Here is a 25,510-nt window from a genome sequence, read left to right as displayed (position 1 = left end):
GGGAGCGACCAGAGTTCTAGCTACGCAGGCGCAGAGGGAACACCGTTGGGATTGTGGTAAATGTAGTTTTCTAGCCTCCGCGAGGGACAGGCGGAGTCGGCGAGCTGTGGGAGGGGCTGGGCACGGGTGGCGGGGGGGCGGTTCCTCCGGCCGGAAACCGTCGCTTTCTGGGTCCGGCAGGGCCTGCGCCGACTTGGAGTGGGGCGCCGTGGGGTACTAGGGGGCCCTGGGCGTAGAAACACGCAGGCGGCCGCGCTTGGGCTGGGGCGGCCTTAGGAACGGACCGGAACTGCTTGAGCGAGGCGAGGGTATGGTTTGTTGAACCTCTTTACGACGTCTGGGGAGGGTCTGTGTGTGGACGCGGCGAGCGGGCTCCAGGGACAGCCCCGGAGGCCGCGGCTGGCTGGGGCTCGGGGACCGAGACCCGATCGTAGATACAACCTGCGAGGTGGGAGACTTGCGGTGAAGCTGAGGCTCAGGGAGGGCCAGTACCTGCCCAGAGTCGCGCAGCTGAGGACTCTCGGAGGCAGAGGTTTTGAGGGAGGAAGCTGTACTCGAAGTGGCATCCTCGTGGTGGGAGAGGGGGGCGAGGGAGACCGGGTGCGGGAATCGGAACGAGACCAGAGCCCCCAGAGTGACCTAGGCGCACACCTGTATTCCAGCTCCGCTGATCGCCTGGGGCCACAGCCACGCACAGACCATGTTTCTGATGCGCCTGACTTCCCAGCTGTTCAGGGCTGTTCCCAGGGCAGGTAAGAAGCCCCGTGGCGGGAGATGGGCGGGATACACATCTGGGTTAGGAGTGTGGAGTTAGCAGCTCGGTGACCTGCGCTGCTGTTCCTCACCACCTGGAGGCGGGGCCAGGCCACACAAACAACCCTTTTGGTTAGTCGCTCAGTCCTGTCGGACTCTTTGTGACCCCCATGGACTGCAGCATGCCATGCTTCCCTGTCTTTCACCATGTCCCGGAGCTTGCTTAAACTCATGTCGGTATGCCATCCTACCATCTCTTTCTCTGTCATCCTCTTCTGCCTTCAGTCTTTACCAGCATCAAGGTCTTTTCCAGTGAGTTGGCTTTTCGCATCAGGTGGCCAAAAGATTGGAGCTTCAGCATCAGTCCTTCCAGAAGTTCCTTTAAGATTGACTGGTTTGATCTCCTTGCAGTCCAACGGACTCTCAAGAGTCTTCTCCAGCACCACAGTTCAATAGCATCAGTTCTTCAGCACTCAGCCTTCTTTATGGTCCAAATCTCACATCCATACATTACTACTGGAAAAACCATAGCTTTGACTAGACAAACCTTTGTTGGCAAAGTAATGTCTCTTCTTTTTAATACACTGCCAAGGTTTGCAGAGTACATCATACAAAATGCCGGGCTGGATGAAGCACAAGCTGGAATCAAGATTCCCGGAAGAAATATCAATAACCTTAGATATGCAGATGACAGCACCTTTATGGCAGAAAGGGAAGAACTAAAGAGCTTCTTGATGAAAGTGAAAGAGGAGAGTGAAAAAGTTTGCTTAAAACTCAACATTCAAAAAACGAAGATCATGGCATCTCTTCCCATCACTTCATGGCAAATAGATGGGGAAACAATGGAAACAATGACAGACTTTATTTTCTTGGGCTCCAAAATCACTGAAGATGGTGACTTTTGCAGTGAGCAACCATGAAATTAAAATACACTTGCTCCTTGAAATAAAAGCTATGACAAACCTGGACAGCATATTAAAAAGCAGAGACATCACTTTGGCGACAAAGGTCCATCTAGTCAAAGCTATGGTTTTCCAGTAGTTATGTAGGGATATGAGAGTTGGACTATAAAGAAAGCTGAATGCTGAAGAATTGATGCTTTTGAACTGTGGTGTTGGAGAAGACTCTTCAGAGTCCCTTGGACACCAAGGAGATCCAACCAGTCCATCCTAAAGGAAATCAGTCCTGAATATCCATTGAAAGGACTGATGCTAAAGCTGAAACTCCAACACTTTGACCACCTGATGTGAAGAGCTGACTCATTGGAAAACACCCTGATGCTGGGAAAGATTGAAGGCAAGAGGAGAAGGGGATGACAGAGGATGAGATGGTTGGATGGCATCACTGACTTGATGGATATGAGTTTGAGCAAACTCCGGGAGTTGGTGATGGACAGGGAAGCCTGGCATGCTGCAGTCCATGGGGTCGCAAAGAGTCGAACACGACTGAGCGACTGAACTGAACTGACTAAAGGACTCTTCTGTATAGTTCTTCTGGGTATTCTTGCCAGCTCTTCTTAATATCTTCTTTTTTTGTTAGGTCCATACCGTTTCTGTCCTTTACTGTGCCTATCTTTGCATGAAATGTTCCTTTGATATCTCTAATTTTCTTGAAGTGTTCTCTAGTCTTTCCCATTCTATTGCTTTCCTCTATTTCTTTGCATTGATCACTGTGGTAGGTTTTCTTATATCTCCTTGCTATTCTTTGGAACTTTGCATTATCAGATGGGTATATCTTTCCTTTTCTCCTTTGCCTTTCACTTCTCTTCTTTTCTCAGCTATTTGCAAGGCCTCCTCAGACAACCATTTGCTTTTTTGCATTTATTTTCTTGGGGATGGTCTTGATCACCATCTTCTGTACAGTCCATAGTTCTTCAAACACTCTATCAACTCAAATCCCTTGAGTCTATTTGTCACTTCCACTGTATAATCATAAGGGATTTGATTTAGGTCATACCTGAATAGTCTAGTGGTTTTCCCTACTTTTTCCATTTAAGTCTGAATTTGGCAATAAGGAGTTCGTGATCTGAGCCACAGTCAGTTCCCAGTCTTGTTTTTACTGACTGTATAGAACTACTCTATCTTTGGCTGCAAAGAATATAATCAATCTGATTTCGGTATTGACCATCTGGTGATGTCCATGTGTAGAGTCATCTCTTGTGTTGTTGGAAGAGGGTGTTTGCCATGACCAGTGCATTCTCTTGCCTTTGCCCTACTTTATTTTGTCCTCCAAGGCCAAACTTGCCTGTTACTTCAGGTATCTCCTGACTTCCTACTTTTGCATTCTAGTTCCCTATGATGAAAAGGACATCTCTTTTTGTTGTTAATTCTAGAAGATCATGTAGGTCTTCATAGAACCATTCAACTTCAGCTTCTTTGGCATTAGTGGTTAGGGCATAGACTTGGATTACTGTGATACTGAATGGTTTGCCTTGGAAACAAACAGAGATCATTCTTTCATTTTTGAGATTGCATCCAAGTACTGCATTTTGGACTCTTTTGTTGACTGTGAGGGCTACTCCATTTCTTTTAAGGGATTCTTGCCCACAGTGGTAGAAATAATGGTCATCTGAATTAAATTCTCCTATTCCGGTCAGTTTTAGTTCACTGATTCCTGAAATGTCGATGTTCACTCTTGCCATTTCCTTTTTGACCACTTCCAGTTTACTTTAATTCATGGACCTAACATTCTAGGTTCCTATGCAATATTGTTCTTTATAGCATTGGACTTTAACTTTCATCACCAGATATATCCACACCTGGGCGTTGTTTCCACTTTGGCTTATGGCTTAGCTTCTTCATTCTTTCTGGAGCTTTTTCTCTGCTCTTCTCCAGTAGCATATCAGGCACCTCCTGACCTGGGAGTTCATTTTTCAGTGTCATATCTTTTGTCTTTTCATACTGTTCATGGGGTTCTCAAGGCAAGAATACTGAAGTGGTTTGCCATTCCCTTCTCCAGTGACCACGTTTTGTCAGAACTCTCCACCATGACCCGTCCATCTTGGGTGGCCCTACATGGCGTGGCTCATAGTTTCACTGAGTTAGACAAGTCTGTGATCCATGTGATCAGTTTGGTTAGTTTTCTGTGCTTGTAGTTTTCATTCGGTCTGCCCTCTGATGGATGAGAGCAGACAACGCTGTAGACATCTAGATGTCACAGAAGGCGCGTCTTGGCCTGAGAATGTCAGCAGGGCTTCAGGGGGTTCTGCTCCATAGGCCCCATGGCTGTGTAAGTCGTGTAGCCCCACGAGCAGTAATTAACTGTGCTCTCTTGTCTCCTGCAGGCTGCAATGGACCCTGGCCTGTCTTAGGGGTGCTGGGCAGGAATGCCTGCAGGCCTTGCTATAGCACGAAGCCAACAGGCCCAAGTGGGATTGCCTCTCACCCTGGCAGGCAAGTCCACATGGAACTTGAGGAGATGCTGGTCCCAAGGAAGATGTCCATCAGCCCCCTGGAGAGCTGGCTGACCATTCGCTACCTCCTACCCAGACTGGACACTGGGGCCCCAGGGACTGTGTCTCCAGCCCAACTCTATGAGTGTCCGCCCAGTCAGGTGGGCGAAGGGGTCGAGCAGGGTGGCGAGGTCTGGGATGTACCCCAGATGCAGTGCAGAAATGTACTCAAGATCCGCCGGCGGAAGATGAATCATCACAAGTACCGCAAGCTGGTCAAGAGGACCCGGTTCCTGCGGCGGAAAGTCAGGGAAGCTCGTCTGAAACGGAAGCAGGTGAGCGTGGCCCTTGGCTGCAGCTATGTGGGGTGGCTGGGGTGCGTGGTTATGCCATGGACCTGTTGGTGGTCACTCCCTCTGCCCTCACAGATGAAGTTCGAGAGAGACCTGAGGCGCATCTGGCAGAAGGCAGGCTTGAAGGAAGCCCCCCCAGGCTGGCAGACCCCCAAGATCTACCTGAAGGGCAAATGAGTCTCCTGTCTCTATCCCCTGCTCCCATGACTAATAATACCCAATGATAATAAATGCTCTGGGGACTCGGCTGTCCTTGGCCTGGACCCTCTTCTGCTTGGTGTGAGCTGTGCTGGGATGAGGGCTGGCGCCAGCTTCTGATATGGGAGCCCAAGGCCACTGGGGCAGATTGAGAGCCCCTTCCCCCAGTGCACCCTGTTCTGTTACCACGGCTGCAGGAGGGAAAGCTAGTGCTGTGGGACAACTGTGAAGAGTTATAGCCCTGCCCCTGGTGAGCACATGGTCAGGGAGCATGTCACGGGGACCATCTGGGGGTTAGAACCTGAGTATACCATTGATCTTGCAGTCGAAAACCTGAGCAGAGCTTATAGTCAGCACTCCATCTCTTTGGTTTTGGGATCAACCAGCTGTGGCTCGCGGAGAAGGCAATGGCAAGCCACTCCAGTACTATTGCCTAGAAAATCCCATGGATGGAGGAGCCTGGTAGGCTGCAGTCCGTGGGGTCGCTAAGGGTCGGACACGACTGAGCGACTTCACTTTCACTTTTCACTTTCCACTTTCACACATTGGAGAAGGAAATGGCAACCCACTCCAGTGTTCTTGCCTGGAGAATCCCAGGGACGGGGGAGCCTGGTGGGCTTCCATCTATGGGGTCACACAGAGTCGGACACGACTGAAGTGATTTAGCAGCGGCAGCAGCTGTGGCTCGTGTGTTGCTATAGGACCTGATGATTGGAAAAAAAAAAACACTGGACCTGCACAGTTGGGTCAGGGAGGCCCTCACTGGGCAGATGGGTGGGAGGCAGCAAAGGCGCTTGTCCTCAGGGATGGTGGGCAGGTCCTGCTCAGCTACAGCAGGGGACCCCCTAGCCTGCTCTGAGCTCCTTGGCCTCTGCCGCTTTTTGGGGCTCATCAGGAAGGGATGGCCTGCTCTGGTAGGTTCAGGGTTGGACCGGCTGAGAGGGGGCCCTTTATAGAGCTAGGAAGCCTGGAGCCTTATCATGAGCCAGTTGCCTGCAGGGATTCCAGATTCTGTTTGCGTGGAGAGGAACGTGTTGTGTCTAATAGTAGGGGATTAGGCGGGGAGCCTGGGCCTCTCATATCCAGGCTTGGGGGATTGGGCTGCAGGCATGGAGCCTGGTCAGAGTCTGAGCTCAGGTAAGCATAGGTGAGGTGTCTGCCTTGTTCCTGACTGCCATGTGCAAGGAGGGGAAGGTGCACCTCTCCTGAGCCCTGGAGATGCCCCTGTCCTGCTTCACACTAGGACTGTGGCGATGTGTCCGGGGCCTGGGTTGGGTTCCCTGCAGATCTGGAGGGAGGGGGTATGCTTGGACACAGGCTTCCCAGAAGTTCCCCTGGAAGGGCACTGATGACCCCAATGCTTCAGTGAGCCTTGTGGGCCCTGTCTTGTGTGTGCCCGCCGGCCAGGTGAGCAGGCTTATAGCCAAGGGGCCTATCTGGATCCCTGCCCGTCAGTGGGATGGGCTCATGGAGCAAATGTACGTGTTGGATGTCAGGAAGGTGAAGCTGGCCTTGACTTTGAGGGGACCTGAGGCCTTTGGGGGCACAGGACTGCTTCCACAAGCAACCACTAGGGGGCACTGGTTGGGCTCCTGGCAGCCCTAGGGGTTTTTGCTGAGGAGGACACAAGCATCCTTCCATCTCAGTTTCCTCAGCTGTGGGTGGGGCAGGGCTCCCAGGTCCAGGGCTTCAGCAGTGGGGCCTCCCTGGGGTGGAGTGGACCAGGCTCTTCTGGTAGTCAGTCTGGCCCCAGCTCCACTGGGCTGCCCAGCAGGGCCTTCATCTGCCAGTGCCGCCCTTGGCTGATTCCCAGGGCTGCTGAGCAGCTGCTCCCGGTGTTTCCTTCCAGCCCTGCTGCGGAGCTGCCCACGGCTCACCCCACCCTTCCCTGACTGGCGGGGGAGAAATAGATGCTGAGTCTGGAGACAAGGCCTCTGTCCGTCAGAAGCTCGGCCGGGGCAGTGAGTGCCGGGGGTGCAACTGGCCACCTGTGCAGAGGCACAGACCCAGATGCCAGGAGGCAGCCACCTGGCAGAGTGCCGTAGGGCCCCCGCTTCCTCCACGCTGTGGGGGGGAGTGCCAGCTGGGGCACCCCTAGAATGCAGGCTGCCCAGGGGCTCCAGACTGCACAGCCTCACCGTTCCTCCAGAGCAGTGGTTCTTAAGTAGACATTTGGCCGCGTCTGGAGACAGTTTTGGTTGTCATGGTGGGGTCACAGTGGGTGAGTCTGGGGATGCTGTGAAATGCCCTACAGCTCGCAGAGCAGCCTCTGACCAAGAGCAGGTAGCCTGGACGCGTGAGTGGGACCGCTGTCCAGGCCCCTGCTGCTGATGTCACTGATCCTTTCGGGTTGTCTCCTGAGCTGGTCCAGCCCTGCTGGTATCCTTAGTCCCTTCCCCTCCCCTGCCCTGTTGGGCCTGGACCTGGCAGCTGCCGCCCCGCCTGGCTCACGTGCAGACCTCATCTCGCCTGTGGTTCGGGTGCCCTGGGCCCCAACTGTGACCTCAGGAGGTGGTTTGGGGATTTTATTTTTACTCTTTAGCTCCTCCCAGACCGCAGGAGGCTGACTCTTGCTTCTTCCCTGTGGGGCCTCCACCCTCTCTCAGCTCCTCTGTGTTGACTCCTGTTCTAGCCCTGGGCACCCCCTGAGAAGGGGCGCAGAGTGAGGGACCCGCCTGTGTGACGTGGTTCCGGCCTGCAGTTGGTTCCTCCACAGACTCTCGGAGCAGTGCTTTGGCATAAGTACAGCCAGAGGAGAGGCTCCAGGGCTGGAGTGGCTGCCTTTTGGACCCAGGGCAGGCACTGCAGTCAGCTCTGCTCCATGCCTATCGCTCTGCTGCTTCTTCTGGGGCATGGCCAGGCTCTTCCAGCCTGGGCGTTTGTGCCCACACCATGAGTCAAGGAAGGAGCCAGGTAGGTTCAAGTCCTGGGGAAGGATGTGAGGCTGGATGCACAGGGGCAGACACAGTACACACATACGCATGTGCCCCTCAAACCCTGCATGTGAATGGCTGTGCTCACCGCCACCCAGGGGAGCATGCAGGCTGGTGAGGGTGACAGAGGGACAAGGCATAGGGCAGAGGGAGGGGTCACTCCCCTGGCCTGGCCATGCCCACTGGACTTCCTGCAAGAGCACTGGAACCTGGGGGACAGGGAGGCAGAGAATGTTCCTCTCTAGGACTGAGTTTTGGAGAAAGCCCCTGAAGGGCTGAGGCTTCCCTGATAGCTCAGTCGGTAAAGAATCCTCCTGTAATGCAGGAGACCCTGGTTCAATTCCTGGGTCAGAAAGATCCTCTGGAGAAGTGATAGGCTACCCACTCTAGTATTCTTCGGCTTTCCTTGTGGCTCAGCTGGTAAAGAATCTGCCTGCAGGGCAGGAGACCTGGATTTGATCACTGAGTTGGGAAGATCCCATGGAGAAGGCAGAGGCTACCCACTCCAGTATTCTGGCCTGGAGAATTCTATGGACTGTATAGTCCATGGGGTCTCAAAAAGTTGGACACGACTGAGCAACTTTCACTTTCCTGAAGGGCTGTGGAGCTGCAGCCCCCAGGATGGGGTGAAGCAGTCCAGACTTGGGACTGGAGGTAGCCTGAGGGTGGGTGCTGGAGGTTGACAGCCCCGCTGCCTGGCTGGGCACCCAGACGCCCTGTCGAATCTTCCTGGCACTGACCTCAGCCCCACAGAGCACTGCTGGACCAGTGTTTGGTTGAGGAGGCTGGGCTGTGGCATTGGGCCCCTCGCCTGGGGGTCAGTTGAGCAGTAGGCCTGGGGCTAGAGTTAACCTCCGCGGAGACTTGGCCCCTCATAGAGGTTGGAGTTCTCTGTGTGGGGTGTGGGGCAGCCTATGTGTATTTCAAGGACCCCTTCTGACTGAGTAGGAAGGGAAGCACTGGAGACCCCAGTGGGGTAGGACCAGGCCTGCAGCCCCCTCATTTCAGCTGTGGCAGCAACAGGACTGTCAGGACCTCTTGAGGCCAAGAGAAGGGGAGACAACACTTGGGCTGGGCTGGGGGGGGAGTTGTGCCAACTCCTTAGGAGCTTCTTTGCAGTGGCCAAGACCCAAGATCAGGGTGAAATGGGTCACTGGCATGAATCATGCATGTGCCATGTGGAGTGTAGGTTGACCCAGTGAATTTGGGAAAGTAGGACAGGGATCACCCTGTGACCTGATACCGCACACCCTCGCCCACGTGGGCTGTCCTTGCCCTAGTGTAGATGGTCTGCAGTGTCGGGGAGGGAACTGATTCAGCCTGGCTTCCTGCTGAGTGAACCCGGCCTCCTTCTGGCCCCTCTGTGGGTGGAGGAAGCCCCAGAGGCTGCCACAACTGGGGCTCTGGCCTGGAGTCCCCAAGGGCTTGGGACACCAAAGCTGTTACATGAACAGGGAGGGGGTGCATTCTGGAACTCAGACCTGGGCTTCCCCATGAGCCCTGCCAAGAGGAGCCTGTTCACTTTGTTCTTGTTGGTTTTGTTTCTGTGTATTTACAGTTGAATTCTTATTTCTTAATTTTATGGGGCAGGTAGGACTGTATGTGGCTCAGCCTGGAGTTCTCAGCTTCTGCTCACCCAACTCACCTCACCTACCCTGAGCCTGTCCCAGAGGCACCAACCTCACCAACCTCTGCGTGCTGGCCTTAGCCTCTGCCTCCTCCTAGTGTCATCATGGCAGTGTAAATGGCCACAAAACTTATATTTCATTTGTCGTTCAGCTTTTTGGTCTTGTCTTGCTTTTTCTTTCGCAAGTTTCTCTATGTGTCACTGACTCAGCCCCAAACATGCTGACAGAACTTGAAAACTCTCAGTCCAGTCCAGCTCCTCGAGTGCCTTCTTCAGGTGGAACCACCCTCCTGAGCCCTGTCTGGGCTGCCCTGGATCCTCAGTGGCACCAGTAAGGTCTCCCTGGGATACCCTTGGCCTTATAAGCTGGAGCCTGTTTCTGGAATGCTGCGTGTTCCAATTTTATTCCAGTGGTTTATTTCCTTTTCTTCATGGAGCACATCCTACAGTAGCTTTCCAAGAGTAGGTATCCAAGAGACAGTTGGCAGAATAAGAATTATGTTTTTAAACAATTAATAATTGATGTAGGTGTGATTCCTTCTACTATAGACAGAGTGCTAGGTTCTTCACAGGACTATCTCATTTCACAAGTCTATAATGAGCTTTGTCTGATAAGGGAGGACCCTTAAGTACACAGATGAACTTGCCCACAGTCACATGACTGAGAAGCCATAAATCAGCTCTCAGACGACTCCAAAACTTATTTTTTTAAAAGTGAATCACAGAAAAAGCAAGAGAGTTCCAGAAAAACATCTGCTTCATTGACTATGCTAAAGCCTTTGACTGTGTGGACCACAGCAAACTATGGAAAATTCTTAAAGAGAAGGGAATACCAGACCACCTTACCTGTTTCCTGAGAAGCCTGTGTGCAGTTCAAGAAGCAATAGTTAGAACCAGACATAGAACAACAGACTGGTTCAAAATTTGGAAAGGAGTATGTCAGGGCTGTATATTATCATCTTGCTTATTTAGCTTATATGCAGAGTACATCATGCAAAATGCTGGACTGGATGAAGCAAAAGCTGGAATCCAGATTGCCAGGAGAAATATCAATAACCTCAGATATACAGATGACACCACCCTTATGGCAGAAAAAGAAGAACAGAAGAGCCTCTTGATGAAAGTGAAAGAGGAGAGTGAAAAAGTTGGCTTAAAACAACAGTCAAAAAACTAAGATCATGGCATCTGGTCCCATTCAGTTCAGTTCAATTGCTCAGTTGTGTCCAACTCTTTGCGACCCCATGAATCACAGCACGCCAGGCCTCCCTGTCCATCACCAACTCCCGGAGTTCACTCAGACTCATGTCCTTCGAGTCGGCGATGCCATCCAGCCATCTCATTCTCTGTCGTCCCCTTCTCTTCCTTCCCCCAATCCCTCCCAGCATCAGAGTCTCTTCCAGTGAGTCAACTCTTTGCATGAGGTGGCCAAAGTATTGGAGTTTCAGCTTTAGCATCAGTCCTTCAAATGAACACCCAGGACTGATCTCCTTTAGGATGGACTGGTTGGATCTCCTTGCAGTCCAAGGGACTCTCAAGAATCTTCTCCTACACCACAGTTCAAAAGCATCAATTCTTCAGCGATCAGCTTTCTTCACAGTCCAACTCTTAGATCCATACATGACCACTGGAAAAACCATAGCCTTGACTAGTTGGACCTTTTTTGGCAAAGTAATGTCTCTGCTTTTTAATATGCTGTCAAGTTTGGTCATAACTTTCCTCCCAAGGAGTAAGCATCTTTTAATTTCATGGCTGCAATCGGCATCCGCAGTGAATTTGGAGCCCCAAAAAATAGTCTGACACTGTTTCCACTGTTTCCCCATCTATTTCCCATGAAGTGATGGGGCCAGATGCCATGATCTTAGTTTTCTGAATGTTGAGATTTAAACCAACTTTTTCACTCTCCTCTTTTACTTTCATCAAGAGACTTTTTAGTTCCTCTTCACTTTCTGCCATAAGGGTAGTGTCATCTGCATATCTGAGGTTATTGATATTTCTCCTGGCAATCTTGATTCCAGCTTGTGCTTCTTCCAGCCCAGTGATCCTACTTCATGGCAAATAGATGGGGAAACAATGGAAACAGTGACAGACTATTTTTTTGGACTCCAAACCACTGCAGATGGTGACTGCCGCCAAGAAGGTAAAAGATGCTTACTCCTTGAAAGAAAAGCTATGACCAACCTAGACAGCATATTAAAAATCAGAGACATTACTTTGCTGACAAAGGTCCATCCAGTCAAAGCTATGGTTTTTCCAATAGTCGTGTGGATGTGAGAGTTGGACTATAAAGAAAGTTAAGTGCTGAAGAATTGATGCTTTTGATCTGTGGTGATGGAGAAGACTATTGAGAGTCCCTTGGAATGCAAGAAAATCAAACCAGTCCATCCTAAAGGAAATCAGCCCTGAATATTCGTTGGAAAGACTGTTGCTGAAGCTCTAGTACTTTGGCCACCTGATGTGAAGAACTGACTTGCTGGAAAAGACCCTGATACTGGGAAAGATTGAAGGCAGGAGGAGAAGGGGATGAGAGAGGATGAAATGGTCGGATCGCATCACCGACTTGATGGACATGATTTTGAGCAAGCTCTGGGAGATGTTGAAAGACAGGAAAGACTGGCGTGCTGCAGTCTGTGGGGTCGCAAAGAGTTGGACATGACTGAGTGACTGAACAACAATTTTTATAAAAATCACATCAGTGCATATCTGCATATGTAAGTAGTTTAATAGTTCAACAGTGCTGCTTAAGAGAACAGCAGTCTTTCTTCCTTTCCCCACACCACCTTTCCCAGAAGCAAGTCAGCCCTTTTAGATCATTCTTTTGGTGTTTAATGTCATTTCTCTAACTTGGTGGGTTTTGGGCTTTTTTGAGCAAAACTCAGATACATTTTATATATCACTACCTGGTACACACCCACATCTACAAAATAAAAAAAACAACAACTTAGCTCTCCTAAGCACAGTATGGATGCTCAAGCTGGATTTAGAAAAAGCAGAGGAACCAGAGATCAAATTGCCAACATCTGTTGGATCATCCAAAAAGCAAGAGAGTTCCAGAAAAACATCTACTTCTGCTTTATTAACTATGCCAAAGCTTTTGACTATGAATCATAACAAACTGGAAAATTCTTAAAGAGATGGGAATACCAGACCAACTGACATGCTCCTGAGAAATCTGTATGCAGGTCAAGAAGCAACAGTTAGAACTGGACATGGAACAACAGACTGGTTCAAAATTGGGAAAGGAGTATGTCAAGGCTGTATATTGTCACCCTGCTTATTTAAATTATATGCAGAGTACATCATGGGAAATGCTGGGCTGGATGAAGCACAAGCTGGAATCAAGATTGCCAGGAGAAATATCAATAACCTCAGATATGCAGATGACACCACCCTTATGGCAGAGATCAAAGAAGAACTAAAGAGCCTCTTGATGAAAGTGAAAGAGGAGAGTGAAAATGTTCACTTAAAACTCAACATTCAGAAAATGAACATCATGGCCCATCACTTCATGGTAAACAGATGGGGAAACAATGGAAACAGTGACAGACTTTATTTTGGGGGGCTCCAAAATTACTGCAGATGGTGACTGCAGCCATGAAATTAAAAGATGCTTGCTCCTTGGAAGAAAAACTATGACCAACCTAGACAGCATATTAAAAAGCAGAGACATTACTTTGCCAACAAAGATCCGTCTAGTCAAAGCTATTTTTTTTCACAGTATTTGTGTGTGGATGTGAGAGTTGGACTATAAAGAAAGCTGAGTGCTGAAGAATTGATGCTTTTGAACTGTGGTGTTGGAGAAGACCCTTGAGAGTCCCTTGGACAGCAAGGAGATCCAAACAGTTCATCTGAAAGGAAATCAGTCCTGAATATTCATTGGAAGGACTGATGCTGAAGCTGAAACTCCAATACTTTGGCCACCTCATGCAAAGAGTTGACTCACTGGAAAAGACTCTGATGCTGGGAGGGATTGGGGGCAGGAGGAGAAGGGGACGACAGAGAATGAGATAGTTGGATGGCATCACTGACTCAATGGACATGAATCTGAGTAAACTTCGGGAGTTGGTGATGGACAGGGAGGCCTGGCGTGCTGCAATCCATGGGTTCGCAAAGAGTCTGACGACTATGTGACTGAACTGAAGCACAGTAATCTCAGACATTTTCTGTTCTAATCGACTTCATTAAGAAATGGTTTTTGTGAGCCACTAAACTGAATTCACACTCGCTCATGGGGCCTAACTTTCACTCTGGAAAATACGGCACTGAACATACTTGTCTCTGTGGTTCGTTTTCCTTGTAGGTGTCCTCTGCTGTCCCCTCCCGCCCCTCCTCTGACTTGTGAGTTGGGGGCCGTGAGTGTGTTCATGTTCGTATAACCGTAAAAAGGAGACACTCACCGCTCTTCCTTCCCTGTTTTTCTTTTCCCCATAAGTATTAATTGTCTTATTTTTATTCTTTTCGGTTGCTTTAGTTTTCTGTGCTCTCATCACAATGTCAACAGCAAGTTCTCAGCCCACCTCTCAGAGCAGCTGAGCTTCACTTACCTTGAGGTGAGGTCTCTCCTGGACCACTCACCTGTCCAGCTGGCTGCTTGCCCATCGCCTCTGGGCCCAGCTTTCACCTTGGGGATTCTCTCAAACTCTCTGCTCCCCTGACCCCTCGTGTTCACTTACATTTTTAAATTCTTTTTCCTTCCTTCACTTTGAAAGAGCATATCCTCCATGGTGGGTGGTAATTTAGTCCCTAAGTTGTGTCCAAGTCTTGCGACCCCATGGATTGTAGACCACCAGGCTGCTCTGTCCATGGGATTCTCCAGGCAAGCATACTGGAGTGGGTTCCCATTTCCTTCTCCAGGGGATCTTCCTAACCCAGGAATCGAACCCGGATCTCCTGCATTACAGGCAGATTCTTTACCAACTGAGCTATGAGGGTAGCCCACATCCTCCATAGTTTCCTACAGAAAAAAACACAAGAGAAATTCTGAAGCTTTGTAAATCTGCACATGGCTTTATTGCATCCTGTTTCTTGGTTGACAGTTTGGCTGGATATGGAATCCTAGGCTGAAAATTATTTCCTGCCAAGCTCAGCAGACGTCACTCTCTCATATTCCCATTCTTAGTGTCACTGTTGAGAAAACTACACCCGTTTTGGCTCCAGAGCCTCTGTGACTTTTTCTAAGCTCCTCTTTCCTCACTGGTGTGAACTCTCCCATCATGTGTGCTTTGGTGTGGGTCTGTTTCTACCCTGCGGGAGCCTAATTCTATCTGGAAACGCCTAACCTTCCTTCAGTTCTAGGACATTTTCTTGAACCATTTTGTCATCATTTCCTTCCCTCTATTTCTTTTCTTCTGAAACTCCTGTTTTTTGGATCACTATATTCTATCTCATTGGCACCCTCAACATTTTTTTCTAACGCTGGTAATGTATTTTTTAGTTTCTGTTACTTTGTTCTTCATTTCTAAGACCCCTTTGTTTTCTGTGTGTCTGTTTCGCGGGTGTGGTCAGGTCACTTCTGTGAGGATACTGATGCTGTGGATCTCCTCCCTCCTCTCCCCAACCACGGAGAAGGCAAGCCACTCCAGTACTCTTGCCTAGAAAATCCCATGGATGGAGCAGCCTAGTAGGCTGCAGTCCGTGGGGTCACTAAGGGTCGGACACGACTGAGCGACTTCACTTTCACTTTTCACTTTCACACATTGGAGAAGGAAATGGCAACCCACTCCAGTGTTCTTGCTTGGAGAATCCCAGGGACGGGGGAGCCTGGTGGGCTTCCATCTATGGGGTCACACAGAGTCGGACACGACTGAAGTGACTTAGCAGCAGCAGCAGCTCCCCAACCAAGTCCTGTTTCCGCTTCTTCCCAGTTCATCCCTCTGTCTGTGGACTGTAGCCTCTGCTGCCCATGACAGTGGGCTTCCTCTGGTGGCACTTGGCTGTGTGCTTCTGTTTGAGAGTGGGGTCTACAAACAGACCCCCAGAAGTGGCTCTTAAGTGCCCTCCACCCCACTTCTGGTGGAAGCTAGGACTCTGGGGACTATGGCTGATTCCAGGAAGGTTGCCAACTTCAGCAAATAAAATACAGGTCTCCCAGTTAGATCTGAATATCAGATAAACAGATTTCTCATACAAGTATGTCCCGTGTGGTGTTTACCTGGCAACTCTAATGCCAGACCTGTGGTAGGAAATTCATGAGAGCCCACCATGTCTCTTCATGTCAGAGGCCATGGGAGGGGTTGGGAGGGCACAAAGGGTTTTGCTGGCCAAAGATGGACCATAGGAGGCGGGTAGCCACACTGGACTGAAGCATATGATGTGTGTTGAAGCCCGTTCTCTGGGCAGCCATGGAGGACGAAGCCCAAGTCCCAGGGTCTCCAGATGGCTGACTGGAGGCATTCTCTGGGTGTTTTAGTGTAACTCCCTGTCTTCCTGGAAACCAAAGCGGTCTGTATGATTAAAAAGCTAAAAGAAAAAAAAAAGCTAGAGACTGTGAGAATTCCAGAAAGAAATGAGAAACTGAATTTCTAACAACAGCTTAGAGCTTTCCAGGTGGCTCAGTGGTAAGGAATCTGTGTACCAAGCAGGAGATGTGGGATCCCTGGGTTGGAAAGAGTACCTGGAGAAGGAAATGGCAACCTACTCCAGTTTTCTTGCTGGGAAATCTCATGGACAGAGGAGCCTGGTGGTCTACAGTCCATGAGGTTGCAGAGTCGGATGCAACCTAGTGACTGAAAAGCAAACAGCAATGACTTAGAAGTGTTCACCCTTTTAAAAAAAGTCATTTTCTTGGAAAATCCGCAGTTAAAAAAAAACAAAACACCTGAGACAGTGGTTGATCAATGGATAAGAAACAGAGAGATGTGAATTCTGGCAGAGAGCAAATATTGCCAAGGAGACTTCATGTCATAGAAACATTGCTTTAATATTGTTTAAATGTCAGGGTGGAAAATGTGGAGTTTAACAATCTACATTATAAAAAGTTTAGGTAGTGTTTTTAATCAGGATGAATCCTTGAACAAATTAGACTGATATTGTTGTTTAGTGGCCAAGTTGTGTCCGACTCTTTGCGACCCCATGGACCGTAGTCCACCTGGCTCCTCTGTCCATGGGATTTTCCAGGCAAGAATACTGGAGTGGATTGCCATTTACTTCTCCAAGGGATCATCTGGACCAGGGACCAAACCTGTGTCTCCTTCATTGGCAGGCAGATTCTTTACTACTGAGCCACCAGGAAAAACCCCAAATTAGACTGGTTCCATAATTTTGACTTAAAACAACTATATATCTTTCTCCTGACACATAACACTGAAAAGATAACGTAACATTATGGAAGAATTAGGTTTATTTACGTATGAAAAGCTTAATTAAACTTTCCTACATTTCTTAGTCTGGTTTTATCGGTCAGATAAGTTATTTTTTTCCAAGAAATATTTAAGGTCATAAAAATGTAAATATGTGTGTTTCAGTTCAGTTCAGTCACTCAGTCATGTCCGACTCTTTGTGACCCCATGGACTGCAGCATGCCAAGCTTCCCTGTCCAGCCCCAACTTCCAGAGCTTGCTCAAACTCATGTCCATCAAGTCGGTGATGCCATCCAACCATCTCATCCTCTGTCATCCCCTTCTCCCACCTTCAATGTTTCCCAGCATCAGGATCTTTTCCAAAGAGTCAGTTCTTCATATCAGGTGGCCAAAGTATTGGAGTTTCAGCTTCAGCATCAGTCTGTCCAATGAATATTCAAGACTGATTTCCTTTAGGATGGACTGGTTGGGTCTCCTTGCAGTCCAAGTAACTCTCAAGAGCCTTCTCCAACACCACGGTTTGAAAGCATCAATTCTTCAGCACTCAACTTTCTTTATAGTGCAACTCTCACATCCACACATGACTACTGGAAAAACCATAGCTTTGATTGGATGGACGTTTGTTGCAAAGTAATGTCTCTGCTTTCTAATATGCTGCCTTGGTTGATCGTAGCTTTTCTTCCAAGGAGCAAGTATCTTTTAATTTCATGGCTGCAGTCACCATCTGCAGTGATTTTGGAGTCCAGGAAAATAGTCTTTCACTGTTTCCATTGTTTCCCCATCTATTTGCCATGAAGTGATAGGACCAGATGCCATGGTCTTAGTTTTTTGAATGTTGTTTTAAGCCAACTTTTTCACTCTCCTCTTTCACTTTCATCAAGAGGCTCTTTAGTTCTTCGCTTTCTGCTATAAGGGTGGTGTCATCTGCATATCTGAGGTTATTGCTATTTCTCCCGGCAATCTTGATTCCAGCCTTTGCTTCAACCAGCCCGGCATTTCCCATGATGTACTCTGCATGTAAGTTAAATAAGCAGGGTGACAGTATACAGCTTTGACGTACTCTTTCCCAATTTTGAACCAGTCTTTTGTTCCATGTCTAGTTCTAACTGTTGTTTCGTGACCCACATACAGATTTCTCAGGAGGAAGGTAAGGTGGTCTGGTATTGTGTTTAACTATATTTGATTAAATTAACTGATCTTGGGCTTCCCTGGTGGCCCAGTGGTTAAGAGTCCATACAATGCAAGGGTCACAAGTTCAGTCCCTGGTCCAGGAAGATCCTACATGCCACAGGGCAGCTGAGCCCACATGCCACAACTACTGAGCCCACTCGCCCTGGAACCTGTGCTGCACAACAAGAGAAGCCACCACAATGAGAAGCTTGCATTCTGAGTGTAGAGAGTAGCCTTTACTTGCCACAACTAGAGAAAGCACACGCAAGGGAACAAAGACCCAGCACAGCCAAATATAAATAAATATTTTTCAAAAAGGAAAGCAATGAGGTCCCTATACCCCCTTTCCTCTTGAAAAACAAACAACAACAACAACAAAACCCAGCTAATCTCTTTTACTTATTATTTTTGACTACACTGGATCTTTGTTGCTTTGTGTGGACTTTCTCCAGGTGTGGCGAGCAGGGACTACTCTTTGTTGCAGTGTTGGGGCTTCTCATTGCGGTGGCTTCTCTTGCTGCTGAGAATAGGCTCTGGGCTCCTGGGCTTTAGTTGTGGCACACAAACTCAGTAGTTGTGGCTAACAGGCCCTAGAGTGCTCGGGCTTCAGTAGTTGCAGCACGTGGGTTCTGTATTTGTGGCTGGGGGCTCTAGAACACAGGCACAGTAATTGTGGCACATGGGTTTAGTTGCTCCACCACATGTGGAATCTTTCTTAGACTAGGGATCAAATCCATGTCCCCTGATGTGGCAGGTGGATTCTTATCCACTGCACCACCAGGGAAGTCCAAGCTGAACTCGTTTATAAAGGAGTTCAGGTAAACCTGAGACATACTCTGAACTACTTGCGTTTCATTGTGCTACCTGCCTCTCACCTCTGGTACATGGTCACTACGGATATCAGAACCCCTCCCTGTACACAAACCTCTCGGCCTTGTGGGCCTGCTTTGGTCCCCCCACCAAAGCCAGGGGTTGTCTCCCTCCCCAGGAGTCTGGGCTGTGACCTGCTTTGACCAGTCGGAAGCGGCAGATGCTTTTGAGCTTTGGCATTAAGGCTCCCAGCAGCTTCTGTCAGGAAGGAAGCCTGGTTTAGACTGCTGAGTGACAAGGGACCACATGGACAGAGGACCCAGCCTGTGGCCACACCAAGACCCCAGTTTCTGGAGAGAAGCACGTGGATTGTCCAGCCCCAGTCAAGCCATCCCAGCAATGCCATGTGGATCTAGGACTCCTGACCCACAGAATCGTGGGCAATAGAGGTCGACAACATCAGCCCTGCACCCCCCTGTGCTCGTTGTAGGTGAGAGCCGTGGTTCTGTTCTGTCTCTACCTCAACCTTGGGGATTCTCCTGCCTGGAAAAGCTGTGTTTATGTCTAGTCACTTGTTCCTGTGGGTGTGGACATGGTTACTTCCTGCTCTGGGTCAGAGTCCAGTACCCCTGGAGTTCGTTGCTCCTCTGGTTCCAGCTTTGGGCCCTGTGACCTTTGACACCCCCATCATTAGTTTTGGGTTGTTGTTTTTTTAGCACATCCTTCCTTTTTGGCACTACAGACTTCTTTTGTATATTTCTTCACACAGCCCTAAAATCAGACATTTCTCCAAGGAGCCCTGGTTCCTGTTCTTGGAAAATGGTCTTAGAAACCAAGATCTGGAGCTGGGTGTGCACACAGCTGTGGGCCCTTCTCAGATGGCAGTTGACCATGTCTTCACACAGAGGAAACTGCTGCCACAAGCATCCACCAGTGTTTTTGTTAGGCTGAACACGAGTTCATAGCAGCATCTCCAGCTGTGATCCAGACCTTGTGGTTCATCCCAGCCCCTCTCTTGCTTTTCCATAACCTCTCATCTCATTGTTTAGCCCACATTCCTATAGGCAGTAGCGGAGCTGATAAACCATAGCCAGCAGGAAACAGCTTTGCCAGCTCAAGCTCAGTGCCGTGTGCAGGCCCCTCTTCCTTTAGTCACAGGCTCTGCTCACTCCTTAGGTTGCTCAGGCTGGCGCTTGCACACCCCTTATGTGATGTTACTCCATGTGTGACTCAGCAAGTTTCTTGGCCACATTTTGGTTTCCTGATCACCTGCGTGAGTTTTTTAGACTTTTCACACATTAAGATTTCCTCCTTGTGCCATGCAGTTCATTGGCTCTTGATAAATGCGTGATGCCATGTGTCCCCTGAGTGTGGGTCATGCAGAACAGGTCCCTGTTCCCTGTTCTCCTGCTCGGAGAAACCCCCTGTGCTCTACCATTCATCCCTCCCCCAGCTTGTGGTTGTGTTGCTTATGCAGCAAATACCGGATCTTTTCTAAAGATATTGAGATTATTAAGACATCGCTTGTAGGCTATGCCGGAAAACTCATCCAACACAGGACATGGTCTTGCAAATTGCTCTCCATACACTGGTGTCCCCTAGAAGCACCTTGGATAGAGCCCTCATGAAATTAAGTACAGGAGACCACTCTCTGGTCCTGAGTAAAAAACATTTTTAACACAGGAGGTAAAGTTAAACACTATGTTCGCAATTGTTAAGGGCTATGCATGAGTGTGTGTCCCACAGATCTCCCTGTCGTCTGATAGCTCCCTTTTATCTCTGCAACACAGGGAGCCAGGTACTGGTGAAAGTGAAAAAGAGCAGTGACCTGCCTGAGCAGCAACCTGAAGAAAAATGGAAGGGATCGATCCTATGTCTATTCCTCAAGATCGTTGTTCAGTTGCTAAGTCATGTCCAACTCTTTATGACCCCATGGACTGCAGCAATCCCGGCTTCCCTGTCCTCCACTCTTTTGGAGCTTGCTAAAACTCATGTCCACTGAGTCAGTGATGCCATCAACCATCTCTTCTTCTATCACCCACTTCTCCTGCCTTCAGTCTTACCCAGCATCAGGGTCTTTTCCAATGAGTCAGCTCTTCACATCAGGTGGCTAAAGTACTGGAGCTTCATTCAGCTTTAGCATTTGTCCTTCCAATGGCTATTCAGGTCTGATTTCCTTTAGGATAGGCTGGTTTGATCTCCTTGCAGTCCAAGGGACTCTCAAGAGTCTTCTCCAGCACCAGAGTTCAAAAGCATCAGTTCTTTGGCAGTCAGCCTTCTTTATGGTCCAAGTCTCTTATCCATACATGATTACTGGAAAAGCCATAGCTTTGACTAAACAGACCTTTGTCAGGAAAGTGATGTCTCTGCTTTTTAATATACTGTCTAGGTTTGTCATGGCTTTTGTTCCAAGGAGCAAGCGTCTTTTAATTTCATGGCTGCAGTCATCATCTGCAGTGAAGTTTGAGCCCACGAAAATAAACTCTGCCACTGCTTCCTCATCTATTTGCCATGAAGTGCTGGGACCAGATGCCATGATCTTTTTTTTTTAATGCTTAGTTTTAAGCCAGCTTTCTCACTCTCCTTTCCATGAATCAAGGTAAACTGGACATGGTCAAGCAGAAAATAGCAAGAGTGAACATCAACATCTTAGAAATTGGTGAACTAAAATGGATAGGAATGGAATTCCATTCAGATGACCATTATATCTACTACTGTGGGCAAGAATCCCTTAGAAAAAGAGAAGTAGCCCTCGTAGTCAACAAGAGTCCGAAATGCATTACTTGGGTGCACTCTCAAAAATGACAGAATGATCTCGGTTCGTTTCCAAGGCAAATTGTTCAACATTACTTTAATCTAAGTCTATACCCCAACCACTGATGCTGAAGGAGCTAAAGTTGAATGGTTCTGTGAAGACCTACAACACCTTCTAGAACTAACACCAAAAATAGATACCCTTTTCATCATAGGGGATTGGAATGCAAAAGTAGGAAGTCAAGAGATACTTGGCAAGTTTGGCCTTGGAGTACAAAATGAAGCAGGGCAAAGGCTAACAGTTTTGTCAAGAGAACACGCTGGTCATAGCAAACACCCTTTTCCAACAACCCAAGAGATGACTGTATACCTGGACGTCACCAAATGGTCAGCACCAAAATCAGATTGATTATGTTCTTTTCAGCCAAAGTTGGAGAAACTCTATATGGTCAGTAAAAACAAGACCTGAAGCTTACTGTGGCTCAGATCATGAGCTCCTTATTGCAAAATTCAGGCTTAAATTCAAGAAAGTAGGGAAAACCACTAGGCCATTCAGGTATGACCTAAATCAAATCCCTTATGATTATACAGTGGAGGTGACAAATAGATTCAAGGGATTAGATCTGGTAGACAGACTGCCTGAAGAACTATGGACAGATGTTTGTAGCATTGTTCAGGAGGCAGTGACCAAAACCATCCCAAAGAAAAGGAAATGCAAGAAGGCAAAGAGGTCATCTGAGGAGGTTTTACAAATAGCTGAGAAAAGAAGAGAAGCAAAAGGCAAGGGAGAAAGGGAAAGATACATCCAACTGAACGTAGAGTTCCACAGAATAGCAAGGAGAGATAGGAAGGCCTTCTTAAGTGAACAATATAAAGAAATAGAGGAAAACAATAAAATGGAAAAGATGAGAGATCTCTAAGAAAATTGGAGATAACAAGGGAACATTTCATGCAAGGATGGGCATGATGAAAGAGTAAGGACCTAACAGAAGCAGAAGAGATTAAGAAGGGGTGGTAAGAATATATAGAAGAACTGTACAAAAAAGGTCTTAATGACCCAGATCACCACAATGGTGTGGTCACTCACCTAGAGTCAGACATCCTGGACTAAAGTCAAATGGGTCTTCGGAAGCATTACTGTGAACAAAGCTAGTGAAGGTGATGGAAATCCAGCTGAGCTGTTTAAAATCCTAAATGATGATGCTGTTAAAGTGCTGCACCCATGTCAGCAAATTTGGAAAACTCATCAGTGGCCACAGGACTGGAAAAGGTTAGTTTTCATTCCAATCCCCAAAAACGGCAATGCCAAAGAATGTTCAGACTACCACACAATTGTGCTCATTTCACATGCTAGCAAGATTATGCTCAGAATCCTTCAAGCTATGCTTCAGCAGTCCCTGAAACAAGAACTTCCAGATGTACAAGCTGGGTGTCAAAGAGGCAGAGGAACCAGAGATCAAGTTGCCAACATTTATTGGATCATGGAGAAAGCAAGGATGTTCCAGAAAAGCATCTACTTCTGCTTCTTTGACTACGCTAAAGCCTTTGTGTGGATCACAAAGTTCTTAAAGAGTACCAGACCACCTTACCTGTCTCCTGAGAAACCTATATGAGGGTCAAGAAACAATGGTTAGAAGAACCAGACATGGGACAACTGACTGGTTCAAAATTGGGAAAGGAATACATCAAGGCTGTATATTGTCACTCTGCTTATTTGACTTATATGAAGAGTACATCATGCAAAACGCCAGGCAGGATGAATCACAAGCTGGAATCAAGACTGCCAGAAGAAATATCAACAACCTCAGATATGAAGATGATACCACTCTAATAACAGAAAGTGAAGAGGAACTAAAGAGCCTCTTGATGAAGGTGAAAGAGGAGAGTAAAAAAGCTGGCTTAAAACTTAACATTCAGAAAACTAAGGTCATGGCACCCAGTCTCATCACTTCATGGCAAATAGAAATGGAAAAAGTAGAAGCAGTTACAGATTTTTCTTGGCCTCCAAAATCACTGCAGACAATGATTGCAGCTACAAAATTAAAAGATGTTTAATCCTTGGAAGGAAAGCTATGACAAACTTATTAAAAAGCAGAGACCACTTTGTCAACAAAGGTCTGTATAGTCAAAGCTATGATTTTTCCAGTAGTCATGTACAGATGTGAGAGTTGGACCATAAAGAAGGCTAAGTGCTAAAGAATTGATGTTTTTGAATTGTAGTGCTGGAGAAGACTACTGAGAGTCGCTTATATAGCAAGGAGATCAAACCAGTCCATCCTAAAGGAAATCAACACTGAATATTCACTGGAAGGACAGATACTGAAGCTGAAGCTCCAATACTTTGGCCACCTGATGTGAAGAGTGGACTCTTTGGAAAAGTCCTTGATTCTGGGAAAGACTGAGGGCAGGAAGAGAAGGGGGCAGCAGAGGATGAGGTGGTTAGATAGTATCACCATTTCAATGGACGTGAGTTACAGCAAACTCCAGGAGATGGTGGAGGACAGCCCTGTCTTCTCAGCCAAAGGAGAAGAGAGCCTCCAAGGGATTCATGGGTCCTCAGACATGAGGGCTGCAGAGTCCCCCTGCCTCTTGGGGCTAGGCAGGCCACCAGGAACCAAGAAGGGCCAACACAATCTCAAGTGACTTTTTAAAAAAAATTAATTTATTTATTTATTTGGCTGTACCAGGTCTTAGTTGGATTTTCACTGTGGCCTGTGGGATCTAGTTCCCTGACCGGGGATCAAACCTAAGCCCCTCACATTGGGAAAGTTCAGTATTAGGCACTGGACCACCAGGGAAATTCTACAGATGACTTTTAGGAGAACTGCTCAGACCAACAGAAAAGCAGTGTGCAGTCTGTTTTCTTCTTGGGGGAGGGAGTTTCAGTGTTTCAGGAGAAGCTGAGGCTCCTTGGCAGCAATGCAGACTCTGTCTCAGGAGTGACTGGCAGGCACCTGGTGTGTGGGTACTAAGGGCTGTCCGGCCACAGGCTCCCTCAGGGCTGGGCGCCCTGGGGAGCATCTCAGATTCCGTCCACCACTTGGTCCTTGGACATCCAGTTTCCTCTGTGCTCTTGTAAGCCCTGACAGCTCTAAACTAACAATTTGGCATTTCTTGTATCAATCAGACCACCAGGCCCCTTCAGGCCTCCCTGTGCTTCACGTGAGAGACTGGGCGTGGCTCACAGACCTCCTCGCCCAGCATGCCTCCCCTCCTCCCCAACCCCTACTGGCAGGTAGCTTCCTGAGCCCCTGCCTGGCCATTCGCTATGGGTGTGGGTCCCTCAGAGGGTGTCCTGGTCCGTCCTTGGAGGAATGGGTCTCTTGGAGGCTGTCCAGGTCAGTTTGCGGACGGAGCGCCTGCCTGGCTTTAATCTTGCTGCGTTTAAAATGACCTCATTCCTCAGCAAGCCGGCTGCCTCCCCACTAACAACTCCCAGAGGGCAGAAGCTTGGCCTCTGTGCAGTGCTGAACCCCGGGGCCTGGCACACAGTAGGTGCTCAGCTCTGCTGGATGACGGAACAGCGCGTGTTAACACGTGTCTGTGTCGGGTTGTGCCTCTGAGTGCCTGTGGTTTTTCCTCCCAATGAGCCTGGCTGCCTGGAATGTCCGGGTCCCGAGGACTGGAGCCAGAGGCTAAGTCTCAGTCTCCCTGGGCTGCCTGGCTGACCCGCCTTGTCCGGCCTGGACTTTTGGGAGAGGGGATGTGGTCATTTAGTTCTGGTCTGTTCTCTTTTGGGCCTCTGTTCTCACTTGTGTTTCCTGCCAAGGACGGGGGAGGTGGGCTCAAGCAGAGAGAACAGGAGGGAGCAGGGAGGAGGGTGTTGCCACCTTCCACTGCCCTGTCCATCCTGCCCAGCAGTGCCACAGGGTTCGCTTCCTTCTTCAGGCTTCTGTACTGGGGCTGAGCCAAGGACTGGATCTGCGGTGCTGTGAACCCACCAACCTTCATGCAGGCCTGGTCGGGGGTGGGGATGGAGGGGCTCTGCAGGGAGTTCAGGGTGTGGACCCAGCACCTCCAGCCTCCTAGCTCAGTGCTGGGAGCTAACCCTGTCCTCTTCCAGATTGAGAGGCCAGACCTGGGTGTCTGCCTCCCTGCTTGGACAACTTCCTTCTGTGGAAGAAAGACAGCCCGGCAGCCAGAGGCGGGGACAGAGGGCTGAGATGGAGGACAGAGCGGCTGAGGCACATGGAGAGAGACAGACACACGGGGCCAGGGTGGGGGGG

General features: G+C 48.6%; 1 protein-coding gene across 3 annotated transcripts; it reads left to right on the top strand.

Moving 5' to 3' along the window:
• Positions 1 to 159: 159 nt before the first annotated feature.
• On the top strand, positions 160 to 25,436 carry AURKAIP1 (aurora kinase A interacting protein 1). Of its 3 annotated transcripts, XR_016039611.1 has the most exons (5): positions 160 to 308; positions 663 to 752; positions 4,037 to 4,479; positions 18,709 to 19,020; positions 19,300 to 25,436. XR_016039611.1 is itself a non-coding variant. In XM_055419339.2 (4 exons), the coding sequence occupies exons 2-4, from the start codon at positions 701 to 703 to the stop codon at positions 4,672 to 4,674; spliced, it is 597 nt and encodes a 198-aa protein (XP_055275314.1). In that variant the 5' UTR covers positions 160 to 308; positions 663 to 700; the 3' UTR covers positions 4,675 to 4,760. The 3 variants fall into 3 exon arrangements, 2 of the variants coding, with proteins under 2 accessions (XP_055275314.1, XP_055275315.1); XM_055419339.2 differs by lacking the exons at positions 18,709 to 19,020; positions 19,300 to 25,436 and adding an exon at positions 4,573 to 4,760; XM_055419340.2 differs by lacking the exons at positions 160 to 308; positions 18,709 to 19,020; positions 19,300 to 25,436 and adding exons at positions 315 to 448; positions 4,573 to 4,760.
• The last annotated feature ends 74 nt before the right edge of the window (positions 25,437 to 25,510 follow it).

Source organism: Moschus berezovskii, chromosome 17 (genome assembly GCF_049115385.1).
Source record: "Moschus berezovskii isolate FMDL1 chromosome 17, NW_MosBer_1.0, whole genome shotgun sequence".
Lineage (NCBI taxonomy): Eukaryota > Metazoa > Chordata > Mammalia > Artiodactyla > Moschidae > Moschus > Moschus berezovskii.
The sequence above is the reverse complement of the archived record's forward strand: the minus strand, read 5'-3'. Positions and strand labels throughout refer to the sequence as shown.

Coding starts and splice junctions, on each gene's coding strand:
- AURKAIP1 (XM_055419339.2), top strand. CDS start 701: ATGTTTCTGATGCGCCTGACTTCCCAGCTGTTCAGGGCTGTTCCCAGG. Junction 753..4,036: donor CAGGGCTGTTCCCAGGGCAG/GTAAGAAGCCCC, acceptor TGTCTCCTGCAG/GCTGCAATGGACCCTGGCCT. Junction 4,480..4,572: donor CTCGTCTGAAACGGAAGCAG/GTGAGCGTGGCC, acceptor CTGCCCTCACAG/ATGAAGTTCGAGAGAGACCT.